Here is a 12,248-nt window from a genome sequence, read left to right on the forward strand (position 1 = left end):
TCACCAAGACGCTGGACGCGGGCTTGGACAAAGACTTGCTGGTCGAGCTCCTCGACGGTCTTGAGGCGCTCTCGAGCCGCGTCGCCGATGGCCCAAGCAACGTCGCCTCGAGCCTCGACTGCGTGCGCAAGACGCTGGCGATGCTCCGGCACTTTGAGGCCGACCTCACGACGCACGACCTCATCACATTGCTCAAGGTCGACCTCGCGATCGACGCGCTCGCCAGCGACGCCTCGGATCTCTGCCAGTAAGCTCATGGTTCCTATTTAATAATGTATTTTTCGATGGATTATCATTTTGTCTTACATGCAATGTACAGTTGAAAGATATAACGACAGAGATACAGGTGGACCAGCCATCGCGTCGGTGTACACGGAGGTGCGACGGCACTCGCCCACCTTCTGCGCAGAGAGGACGTCGTCGTGCTTGACCCCAAGACTGCCTCCAACATGCACGAAGCCGCGTTCCGCACAGACGACCCACCTCAACAACAACTACCAACTCGAGCCGACAACCACGTCTTCAACCCAACGTGATTGATTTCGTGAAGCAAGGCGACGTGGCTTTTAAAATGATTGAATAATGTATTCTAACAAAACTTGCGTTCGCACGCTCAACTGTCTCGGGAGTTGACGCGTTGGTGGAACTAGGCGTCGACCATGACATAGTAGTCTGTGTCGTGGTCGGCGCGAAACCTTTGGTGGCGATGGACCCCGGCGACGATACCGACGAGGACAGCTAGGACACCGAGACCACCCACAAACGGCGACGCAGGGTGCGACGCCAGAAGGAGCAGCATGTCGTCGACGACGAGGCACGTGTAAATGTCCTGCGTCGAAGCGAGCTCCATCGTTGGGTCGTAGACGTCCACGGGCAATGCGAGCAGCGGTCGGCACACGGCGGAACCGTCGCAGCGCTTGGAGACATACTGCACGCGCGTTTTGTTGCATTCGCGGTCAACTACGATGCCTTGGCACACTGTCGTGAAGGCCGGTATGTCGCCCGCACACGCTGTGATCTCTAGATTCGTGGTTGCAAGCGCCGTATGCGTCGCATTGTAGCCGACACTGCTGTATGTGAACGCGCATGTGACATTGAGAGTCGTCGTGTGTGTCGCCAATGGGTCGAGGTACACGGCAAACCGACGCACAACCGCGCTCGTGGCGTCGACCAAGACCGCCTTCTCGGACGTGGTGGCATATTGGCCGTAGCACACGAGACGCCCAAAGGTCCATGGCGACTTGGCCGATTTCGCGCAGCTGAGTCCCATGGACGGGTCAAAGTCGAACGTCACTTCGGCAATCCCTGCTGTCGACGCGCAGAAGACGTCTGCCCCGGCGTCGACCATCGACGCTTGGTACCACATGGCAGAAAAGGCCTCTTGGACGCACACCGCGGCCCGCGTGTGCAGAAGAATCCGAAAGCTCGCCTCCGTGACCAGGCCGCACTGCGACCACGCTTGGACATGAACAGTCGTCTCGAGCTGGTGGAAGCGAAGGGAGGCCTCGTTTGCACTGTCCATCCACGGCCCGCCGTCGACCCGGTGTCGCCAGTAGACGTAGCGAGAACCGTCGGACTGCATGTTGGCAAGCAAAGAGTGGTCCACTACACCAGACGACAGCGTCAAGAGCGCGTGCAGCGACGTGTTGTGGGCGCATGTCGCGTCCGTGTCGCCCAAGGCGAAGCAGTCGAGCTGGATATGAACGTCCTGGGACCCATTGTACGCTAGCGTCGGGTACACATCGTCCATGAGTTGTGCTGTCTTGGCTGCATACGCCGGCGCAATCGTCGCCACTGCCAGAAACAGCGTCGGCCCCGAGGCCACCAAGCACTGATGTGTCGTGCATCCGACATCCGCGCCGCTGCATTCCGGTGCGGGTGGAGCGCTCTTGCAATCGTCAAACGGCACCCAGAGCTCTCGCAGTGTCGTCTGTAGGTGACTGCAGCGCGTGCACTGGTGTCGCGCCACCGGCGATGGCAGCTGGAGCTTTCCGTCGTCGGCGCCGAACGGGGACGCCTCGAGGCGGCGGCCAACGTCGACCGAGACGGGTGCTTGGAGCCACGTCTGCCCCAGCACAAAACTGTCTTTTGTCTCGTTGAGCTCGAAAAAGTCCCGCCGTGAGAACAACGTGAGATCGCACCGCGCCGCACTGCACGCGTCGTTCTCGGCGTTGATACCGTACTTGAAGTGCTGGTCGACGTTGGCTTGCGCCGCTGCGAGGTTGCTCAGCGTATACTCGGCAAGGCCTGGTGCCGCCCACGCGCACACGGCGCTATCACAGAGAATTTTCGGACACGACTGCGTGCTGCGTGGCCGGTAGAGGTCCCGGATCACAAGACAGGCGCGGCACGAGGTACCATTGCTGGCAACGTCGATGGTGTATGCTCCCGGCGAATTCCATACGACGTCGTCCAATGCACTTGACGGCAACGACGGCACGACGCCCGCGTAGACATCGTTTGCTGATGCGTTCGTTGCGGCCCGGACGTGGATCGCTACGGTGGCCGACGGCTGCAGCGGAAACGGCACATGCATCATCGACGGCGGTCGGCGGATGTGGCACCGGTTGCGGTCATCTCGATCGACAGACGGCGAAGCAATCTCGTACACAAGCGTGCGGTTGGCGTGCACGCATCGCCCGTCCGCAGGCGCTTCGTCGACGGGCTCGCAGACAGCGCCGGACGCACGCAGCACGACGTCCGAGCCACTTGGGCACCGACAGACGCACTGCCGCGTACCATTTTCGTCGAGGTATAGCGTCGGCTTGCCATGCAAAAGCCGGGACGAGCAGTAGTACCACGTGTCCAGATGTGGCCATGGCACCAGATCCACGTCTACGAGCGCTGCCAGATCGTCGTTTGCTATAATGATACTGGATACGGCCGTCACACCACGGTCGTGGGCGAGTGACGCGACAAGTGCTTCGGCCTCGTCGGCTGGCAGCAGCGCCACGATGCGCTTCTCCGGTAGCAGCGCGTGCAAAAGCTGCCGCCCGTGGGCCTCGATGAGGGCGGCATTCGGGCGCGGTGTCCACGCTGTCAGCGAAACGTTCCCGCGTACTGCTTTGTCCGGCGTCACGTGCGATACCTCCTTAAACCACGCGTGTTGGGTACTGTGGTGTTGCGGGCGATGATACCGGTGCATGGCAATCGGAGCGCGGGTCGGCTTCCGTAACCGAGTCGGCGCCGGCTTGGGCGTCTTTGTGGCGCAGCTGTCGTCCTCCAATTGCATGGTTTGCCACACCAGCGAGCACGTCTGGTCATCGATGAGGTAGGCTTCGTCGCGCGTGATACGGCGCAGGCGATCGATCCACGACCCGATCGAATCAAGAACAGTCGCGTTGCGAAAGCAGCTCGAGATGGCAATCAAAACCGGGTACACGCAGTCGGGCTTGGTGATACCGCCGACCGCGCGATCGCAGACGGGGTGCGTATAGCCTTCGTTGGCAGAATGCAGCAGCATCGGCGAGTCGGTCGTCGCCTCGCCGCTGGCCGACCACGGGGTGTAGAGCGCATCATCGGACGTTGCACTGCACAGAGTGCCCGCAGCAGCGGCGGCCCACAGGAGGTAGCGCCGTGGCATCCTTCGTTGTGACGGACGATTGCTTCGGGCAAAGCGATTCGTTCGAAGCGAACAATAGCATGGCGTTGACTGTCCAGATCTTTAAGCAGGTCTCTAGTATCCACATAGTAACATCAAGAGTGCCCGGTGATGACGCGCATCGGGATTGGCTAAAATAGAGCTGAATGCGGATTGGCTAAAATGCGTTGTTTATTCGACCCCACTCGGCTTTCGTCATCACAGTGTGTGACGCAGCAGGAGCAGCATGGAGGCCATCGACAGCGACGCGTACAAGAAGGCCAAGGAAGCCTTCGTCTCGGGCAACAATGGCACGACGATGGGCGAGATCGCGCTCATCCTCTCGATCCTCTCGGTGCGTGTGCGCACCAGGCGTGGCCGGCTAACCACCCGCTGTAGACGAGCATGTGGTTCTACAACGAAGTCGTGTTCGTCCTCGAGCGCTCGGGGCTTCTCGCCGGCTCCAAGCTCCAGGTACTCCTGCTCTCGTAATATGCTCTCTTGCTGAGCCTGCGGCGTCTAGCGCACGGCGATCCTCTTTATCATTGAGTTTACCGTGCTCGTGTTGCCCATTTTGATCGGCTTTACGTTCACCGAGTACTCGCTTCCGATCACTGGTATACCATGCTTCCGTCCATGTCTCGCCTGCTTACGCAGCATATGGATAGTCTTCTTTGGCGTCTTCTCGGTCATCCTTGGCGTGCTCTCTTGGAAGCACGCCAACGAGCCAATTCAAAAGCTCGCGCGCAACGAAAAGCTCACGCTGCTCAACGGCAAGGAGAACCCCGCCGTGACGTGCTTTCGCGCCCAAATGATGGTGTGCACGTACGTTGGAGCTCTCGGATATCGCGATTGTCCTCACAAGCATGGCCATTAGCGTCGTCGCGATCCTGGCCGTCGACTTTACCATCTTTCCCCGGCGCTTCTCCAAGACCGAGACCTTTGGCGTGAGCTTGGTACCTCTGCTCTAATCCTCGGCAGTCGTCTCATTCGAGCTGCTTTGTAGATGGACAGCGGTGTCGGTCTCTTCATCATGTCGTCGGCGCTTACGTCGGCGTACGCGCGCGGCGCGACCACAAAGCACGCGTCGTCTCGGTACAATCGATGTTCACGATGAGGACAATTGCAATAGTCTCACATGTGTAGCGTCTCGTTCCGGGCGATTTGGGGGCTCTTCCGCCCCATGATCCCCGTGCTCGTTCTCGGCGTTGTCCGCTTCATTACGGTCAAGAAGGTCAACTACCAGGTACCTGAATCGGCTGGAACACATCGCGTCTCACGCGCGCGTAGGAACACGTCACCGAGTACGGTGTGCATTGGAACTTTTACATCACGCTCGCGAGTCTCTACTTTACGTACTCGCTGCTCTCGCTCTTTGGCTCGATCTTCGTGTCGGTGCCCGCGGCCATGCTCATGCTGTTTGGTACGACATGGTTCGATGCGTTGTCTTCAACTCCATCTCAACGATAGGCTACCAACTCGCGCTCTCCAACTACGGCGTGGAGGACTACATCTTCCATGCGCCGCGCATCGACCTCTTTAGTATGAACCGCGAAGGCATCTTTAGCCTCTGTGGTACATATAGCATCCCATCGCGCGACCTGTGCACGAACGATGCCGTAGGCTACTTGCCGCTGTACATTTTGTCGGTCGCGATCGGTCAAATCATCTTTTCCCAGTCCAAGGTCGGCACCAAGATGCTGCGCTCGAGCCGCTGGATCGCCGCCGAGCTCTTTATGATCTGCTTTGCCTGCTACCTGGCGACCGAGGCTCTCACGCGCCACGTGACGCCGGCGTCGCGCCGTCTCGTACGTCGTCCACTGGATGAGACAGTGGATTTTATTCGGGTGGCGTAGCTCAATGTGCCGTATGTTGGCTGGGTCCTCGCCCAGGGTCTTGTCGTGCTCGTGACGCACTCGGTCGGCAACTTGCTCAGGTACAGTTGGGATTGTATCAAGTTGATAGATTCCAACCACATGGTGTTGTAGCATTTGGCCGCGTGTGCCAATTCTTTTCCGAGGCATCTCGCGCAACCAGCTCTTTGTGTTTTTGGTCGCCAACCTCTCGACGGGCGTGGTGAACCTCAACATGCGCACGATCTACGCCTCCGAGACGACCGGCGCGGTCGTCCTCGTCCTCTACCTCCTCGGCGTCTCGGTTGTCGCCGTCGCACTCGACTATTGCAACATCAAGATCAAGTTGTAGCTTCCTCCTTGAAGTATCGATCTATCAATCATCGAGTCGTTCGTCAAAGCTCTTGAGTCCTACTGACTGGTCGCGGCCACCAAGAGCACGACAGCGACGCCGACTTGGCAAATGTCCCAGTACATACCGCAGCGACTGGCTTTGGCCAAGAGATTGCACGTGGGAATCTTGGTCGGACCCAAGATGGTCGACGTCAGCGGCGTCACCTGAAGCCGCGGCAGGCCTCGCGTTCTCGCCAATCGGCGGCGCACAAATGGCACGAGGCGGCGGACGGCGCGATGCCATTGGAAGAAATCGTGGGTCCGGAGCGACCGACGGACAAAGAACGACCGACGAAGCGCCTCCTCTTCGTAGCTCGTGAGCATGCCGAGCACAAGGACAATGGCAACGAACGCGCCGTACTCGTGCACATGGGTGGGCGCGACGACCGTGCAGACACCGACAAACACCACGGCGGCGGCGACCGTTCCCGCCGTCGCGTACACAAACCTACCCCGAACATGTCAATCATCGATCAACCACCCACGCGAATATTGGTGGTACCGGACGCGCAGCCCGGATCGGTGCGGGAACAGAATCGCGTTGAGGAGGCCGAGGTAGTAGCACGGCGCGGCCACGGGCTGTGCGATTGACGAGAGCGTGCAAAAAAGCAGGATGCTGCCCATGCTCAGCACGTGGCCAAACACAATACCGGTCGACAGCTGCTGCATGCGGTGGACGTACGTACGCGGTGGAGCTTCAAGCAGCGCGGGTGCATCCTCCAAAAGGGCAGGCGATCCGGTCAGCGCGGATGTCTCATAGTACGCGCGGCCGAGGCGGTGCATGCACGCTTGGGCGCCAAAGTAGGCGGCGACTACGGTCATGCGCAAGGCGAGTGCCGCGTGGTACGGCCACAGAGGCGTGTCGGGCACCATCAAATACCTACGCGATGTTTTAGAATGCGCGTGCTCTGAAGAAAGGAACGACTGTCGATCTTGGATGGCGAGGAGGAGCTGCTGGAAGAGGACGCTCTGGACAGCATATCGAATGGCGTGGAAGGCGTGTTTGTGCAGGCGCCGATTGTCGAGCGGCTCGAACGGCGATCCGTCCAAGAGGTACCAATGACGGTAGAACGTCGCTTCAATCGCCGGGTGTTTAAACTGCAATGTGAGCCTACGCATTGGGATCAGTATACACTATGAAATGATAGGATTTTCGTACGGGTGCAAGAGCGCGTGCTTGCTTGTCGCGGGCGCCTTGCACTGGCTAAAGATCTCGTAGCGGTACAGCTCGCGCGGGTAGAACGGCAAGTGCAGCGTGTAGTTGCGTCGGCGAAGCACCTCGACGCGGTAGTGCGCGACGGCGCCGCCCACAATGCCACCGAGGTAGCTGAACCTACGGGCATCGATGAGACATCTTTCGATATCACTAAACGCCCACGCTTGGAAGCCAATGTCCGGCACGGTCTCTTGCCCCGCTGCGAGGAGCGCGATGAGGTGCGTCGAGATGGTGGCGGCCACGACCCGCCACGCGACGTCGAAGCGCAGACGCGTGATACCAAAGATCGGGATGAAGCACACGAAGAGCTCGAGGATCGGGCCGGGGTGATGGAGCAGCAGTTTTTGAACCGTGAGCTCGGCGGCGACGACGACAAACGCGAACGACGTGTACAGCTCGCAGTAGCCTGTCCAGGCCTCGCGGTACGTGCAGCCAAACGCGATGGCGAGGGCCGACAAGGCGAATCCGGTCCCGATCCATACGACCGACTACACTCAGCCGATTAGTTGAAACACTAGGAAAATATGCTTCAACCGCTGGCGCTGGCGTGCCGTTGCACTGGGTGTAGAGCGTTTTGCCCACAAGACTGATGCACCCGAGAAGGAGCGTGTACCGGATGCGCCGTAGCGCTGCGCGGTGCAACATGCGCGCAAACACAGCCTCGTACTGCGGAAGGAAGCGGAGCGTCATTCGGTGCATGCCGACGCGGTCGATGAGTTCTTTGACGTGCATCTCGTAGCTGCGTCGCATCTTGGACTGCTCAAAGGCATCTGATGCGATCACTTACACGTGGCAGATTCTGGTGATGACGGCAGTACCTGTGAGCGACAAGCACTCGGCAGCCACGTCGAGACTGCTCAAGATGACGCCTTCAACGTCGACACTCGGTGCTGTCTCGAGCTGGAGCTGCCGTTGAATGTCTTTCATGCTTGGTGACAGCATGGGATTGGGGCTCGGCCGTGTCGGTGGCGCCACGCGGTAGTCCGCGGTCACCTCTGGGCTCAGCATCCCACCTGTATGATGATGTTTGCACTGATGCGCAAGGTGAAACTGCCTTTCTTTTCTTTCGACAAGATGGCGCTTCATTAGGAGTTGGCGCCATTTTCAGCGTTGACGATTCCAGCGCGACGACGGCGACGCGCGGCAACTGGATCATGGAGACGAGATGCTGGATAGTACCTATCCAGTTGACGAACGCGAGGAATCTGGAATAGTAGGGCGGCGGTGGGCACCATGCACGAGCTGGGATGGTCTTGGGATAGTCACACTATATTGTTTTGACATCTATTAGTGTGGATCAAAATCCCACGTGGGTTTCTATTTCCCACCGCGACAAAAACGGCTTGGGATGGGCAACCTCAACTGCCTCGAGCAGTGCCAAGCGATCCGCGAGCACGACGAGCGGCTCACGTTCCTGCGCCTCGGCGGCGTCTTCAAGCGCAAAAAGTACACCTTTGGGCTCCACACGGGCGCCGAGGCCGTCAACCTCCAGCTGCATCCCGACTCGGACGAGGTGCTGCTCTGGACGTCCGACTCGCAGGCGACAGGCGCCAAGCCCAACGAGATCGAAGTCGGCGCGATCAAGGCCGTGACGCCCGTGGGCACGACCTCGTTCCAGATCCTCTCGATGCAGGGCGACGTACTCCTCGAGCTCGAGGCCGAGTCGGCCGACATGCGTAATGCGTGGGTCACGGCGCTCCAGTTTGTGTGCGAGCAGGTACAGTCCGAGCAGGAAGCAAACGGCTCCAACAAGAAGGGCCCTGCGACGCCGACGAGCCTCAAGCAGATGGTCAAAGACCAAGCGGCCAAGCAAGCGTATTGGCACAAGCGGCAACAGGAGCTCAAGCAGCGCGAGATCGAGGCCGAAGAACGCAAGAAGAAGGTTGGCGCCAACGGTATGAAGTACACGGCAATTGCAATGGCAAACCGCACGTCGTAATCCATCATGTACTATCGTCCGCGACATTATTATTGGCTTCTGCGGCCGTTGACACGCATCCTCTTCGGAAAAGACTACTCAAAATGCAAGGACGCTGCCCTCGAGTAGCTAGCCGTTGGAACCATTTTACAACAGGTTGCAACATGGGCAAGACGCCTGGCGTGACAGTGAGCGTGGCCAACTACGACATCCACAAGGCGGGCTGGTCGGGTGCGCCGTATGTGGTAAGGCTGCAGAGAATGGTGGCTTGTGACGACGGGTCGTAGAGCTTTGGCGTGCAGTGCACGGTGCGCAACAGCACTCGCCGACACGAGTACCGGTACTCTGACTTTCACAAGCTCAAACAGCAGGTAGAGCGCTCTCGAGTGCACTGACGACGGTTCATTCACTCGCAGCTGGCGGCGTCGAACGACCTCGGCAAGATTGCCGCGCCGTTCCCGCCCAAGGCGATGCAAGTCCCGTACGTGCTACCGACGCGCCAGCACCTCGCTACCCGCCAAGCCATGGTGCGACGCCTCGCATGGGTCTCGGTGCTCATGGGAAGCGTAGCTGGAAGCTTTCTTGCGCGAGCTCATCGCCGCTGATCTGTCATGGGACGGGACAAAGGCGCTCGATGCCTTTTTGAAACTCGACACGGACCCGCTCTGGTCGGCGGGGTGGAGCCTCACCGAGTACAAGCGTTTGAAGCGCCAAAATGGCAGTCGCACGGCCAGCAGCGATGCTCCGCGTGTGCGCCAAGAAGGTCCCTTGCACACGTCGGACGAGGACGAGGACGAGGAGAAGGAAGAGGCATCGATTCCCGCATTTACCTTGGACAACGCACCGCAACGGGTTGCGCGCCACGCCGTTGCCGCAACCGTCGACAACTGATGCGGCTCACCAGTTCAACAAGAGGTCAAGGCGCCCCCCGAGTCGCACCTGGTGTTATGAAGAATGCATGGAGTTGCAATCTAAATACGTAAACGGCGCCTTCGACGACCATCGAATCAGAGTACAACTAGATTGCGACGATGATCCGCTTCCGTACAGAGGCTCTTCGAGACACGGGAAGTGCGTTCGAGGCTGACGAGGCTTGCGATGGTCCATCGCCTTCGCGTTGTGGTCTAGAGCTAAGCTCAGACAGCCACGAACGTTTTGTCAAAGATGGTCGCACAAGGTGAAGGTGAGAACGGCGGCTTGCAAGTGGAAAACATGTGTTGGTCGCTGGAATACGCCGGTCAGACTGTCCTGTCATGTTGTAGGGTCGTGGACCACGTTGGTGAGTCCATGCGTCCATCCAATCGAAGCTTCAAAGCACGTTCGCTTGGTCACTGCTCGCATGTCGTCGTCGATGTGCTTCATCGTGTCTTTTTGGTGTCGCTCACGGCGTACCACTCTGACCAGTGTCAAACACGCAAAAACGAATCCAGAAATGAGATCCCACAGATCCCACGCCTTGTTCGAGGCCGCGAAAGCTGTGGGCCAACCGACACCTTCGCGGATCGTTCTGCATGGCTCCACGATCGCCTCGATCAACTCAGATCGACTTGCAATGGCACCAAGGCAAATGAAATCCAGTGTATCTGCAGATCGGTCCCCACGACACATGAGCGCATTTTCAAATTCACCATGACCACGACCAACTACGACGGCTTTTGGGCCCACCTCTTTAGCGCCGAGAACACGCTCGGTGACCTCGTCGACGGCAATGGCCAACCCGTGGCAATCGCAGACCTCAACCCTACGGTCCTCTTTCTCATCTCGGCCTACTGGTGCGAGCCGTGCCGCGCCCTCGCGCCGACGCTCATCAAGTTTCTCGAGGAGCACCCGAATGACGTCTCGGTCGTGTACTTTGGTCGCGACTTCAACGCTGACATGCAAGCGTTTGCTCTGCGCGACAAGCCCCGGTACAACAAATTTACGTGGCACGCCGAGAACAACGCGACGTTTGCGCGCCTTGGAAAGGCGTACCCGTCGCTGCAGTGCATTCCAGCCATGTTCGCCATCGACCGCGACACGGGCAAGGTCCACTCGGAGAACGTCGCCGTGGCCTTGCACCTCGTGCCCGATCAGCTCCTTTCGATGTGGGCGGCGGGCACCGACATTACGCAAGAGCAAGTGTACGCGTACTGGGGCAGTCTCCGGTACCCTGACGTGCCGTGCATCGATTTCATGTCGCAGCTCCCGCTCGACACGATCGTCGACGCCACCGGCGCTGCGACCAGCTTCGACGCGCTCAACCGGTTCGTCGTGCTCTACGTGGATGCCAAGTGGGCGCAAAAGCCCGAGGACGACCGCCTCCCGCAGTTGACGCCGATGCTCGATGCGTTCGCCAAGGCCAACCCAAACGACGTCTCGGTGCTCTTCTACAGCTTGGACGCGACGGCCGACGCTGCACGCGCTACGACGAAAGGCACCTCGTTCTTTGCCTTCCAGCACAGCAGCGACCTTGTCGCCATTGCGGATGACCTCAACAACGTGCTCTCGAAAGACGACGAGTACAACACGCTGTCGGCGCCGCGCGTCCTAGTGTACGACAAGGACACGCGAACGGTAGTCGCCAAGCAGCACTCGGGCATTATGATCAAACCCGACAACGTCCTCTCTGCGTGGAAGGTGGGCGACTGCGGCATCACCGACCAAGAGGTCGGCAACTGGCACCGCGCGCGCTACGAGGCCAACCAAAAGAAGAAGCAGGCAGCCAAGGAAGCGACCGAGCCATAAGTCATCGCCTGCTGGACAGCGTTCATTGAGCTCCATCAACCGTAACACAATACTAGTATAAAGTCTCTCCTGCGACTTGTGTAAATACTGTCCAACACAGAGGAGGGTTCAGCCGCGGTTGACATGCATCAATAAATCCGGATAATAGGCGACCCACCGCATGCAGGTACCCGGCGAGATATCAGTAGTTGCGCAAAAGCCGATCTCATAAACGACGCCGTCGGGAGCCGCGAAGAAGTGCCCGAGGTGACCCACCGCCGCTGCGACCGCCGCACCTCCGTGTACACCGACGCGATCGCTGGTCGACCTGTATCTCTGTAGTTATAGATCTCAACTGTACATTGTATGTAAGACAAAATGATAATCCATTGAAAAATACAAAATTATTAAATAGGAACCAGGAGCTTAGTGGCAGAGATCCGAGGCGTCGCTGGCGAGCGCGTCGATCGCGAGGTCGACCTTGTGCAATGTGATGAGGTCGTGCGTCGTGAGGTCGGCCTCAAAGTGCCGGAGCATCTCCAGCGTCTTGCGCACGCAGTCGAGGCTCGAGGCGACGTTGCTTGG

General features: G+C 59.1%; 4 protein-coding genes across 4 annotated transcripts; 2 read left to right on the forward strand and 2 right to left on the reverse strand.

Annotated features, from left to right (window-relative positions):
- Positions 1 to 646: 646 nt before the first annotated feature.
- On the reverse strand, positions 647 to 3,583 carry SPRG_20395 (hypothetical protein; the record flags this gene model as incomplete). Its single annotated transcript, XM_012346235.1, has 1 exon — positions 647 to 3,583. The coding sequence occupies one exon, from the start codon at positions 3,581 to 3,583 to the stop codon at positions 647 to 649; it is 2,937 nt and encodes a 978-aa protein (XP_012201625.1).
- A 244-nt stretch (positions 3,584 to 3,827) lies between these two features.
- SPRG_20396 (hypothetical protein) lies at positions 3,828 to 5,785 on the forward strand (the record flags this gene model as incomplete). Its single annotated transcript, XM_012346236.1, has 12 exons — positions 3,828 to 3,935; positions 3,980 to 4,054; positions 4,104 to 4,197; positions 4,249 to 4,405; positions 4,458 to 4,536; positions 4,587 to 4,675; positions 4,727 to 4,826; positions 4,871 to 5,003; positions 5,051 to 5,155; positions 5,204 to 5,388; positions 5,437 to 5,516; positions 5,569 to 5,785. 12 exons carry the CDS (start codon positions 3,828 to 3,830, stop codon positions 5,783 to 5,785), a joined length of 1,422 nt encoding a protein of 473 aa, XP_012201626.1.
- Positions 5,786 to 5,844: 59 nt separating this feature from the next.
- Positions 5,845 to 7,969, reverse strand: SPRG_20397 (hypothetical protein; the record flags this gene model as incomplete). The annotated part of the gene is made up of 6 exons (XM_012346237.1): positions 5,845 to 6,274; positions 6,329 to 6,937; positions 6,986 to 7,159; positions 7,205 to 7,530; positions 7,577 to 7,812; positions 7,861 to 7,969. The coding sequence occupies 6 exons, from the start codon at positions 7,967 to 7,969 to the stop codon at positions 5,845 to 5,847; spliced, it is 1,884 nt and encodes a 627-aa protein (XP_012201627.1).
- Positions 7,970 to 8,390: 421 nt separating this feature from the next.
- Positions 8,391 to 8,981, forward strand: SPRG_20398 (hypothetical protein; the record flags this gene model as incomplete). Its single annotated transcript, XM_012346238.1, has 1 exon — positions 8,391 to 8,981. The coding sequence occupies one exon, from the start codon at positions 8,391 to 8,393 to the stop codon at positions 8,979 to 8,981; it is 591 nt and encodes a 196-aa protein (XP_012201628.1).
- Between the last annotated feature and the right edge of the window lie 3,267 nt (positions 8,982 to 12,248).

The sequence above is a fragment of the Saprolegnia parasitica genome (genome assembly GCF_000151545.1).
Source record: "Saprolegnia parasitica CBS 223.65 unplaced genomic scaffold supercont2.27, whole genome shotgun sequence".
Lineage (NCBI taxonomy): Eukaryota > Oomycota > Saprolegniomycetes > Saprolegniales > Saprolegniaceae > Saprolegnia > Saprolegnia parasitica.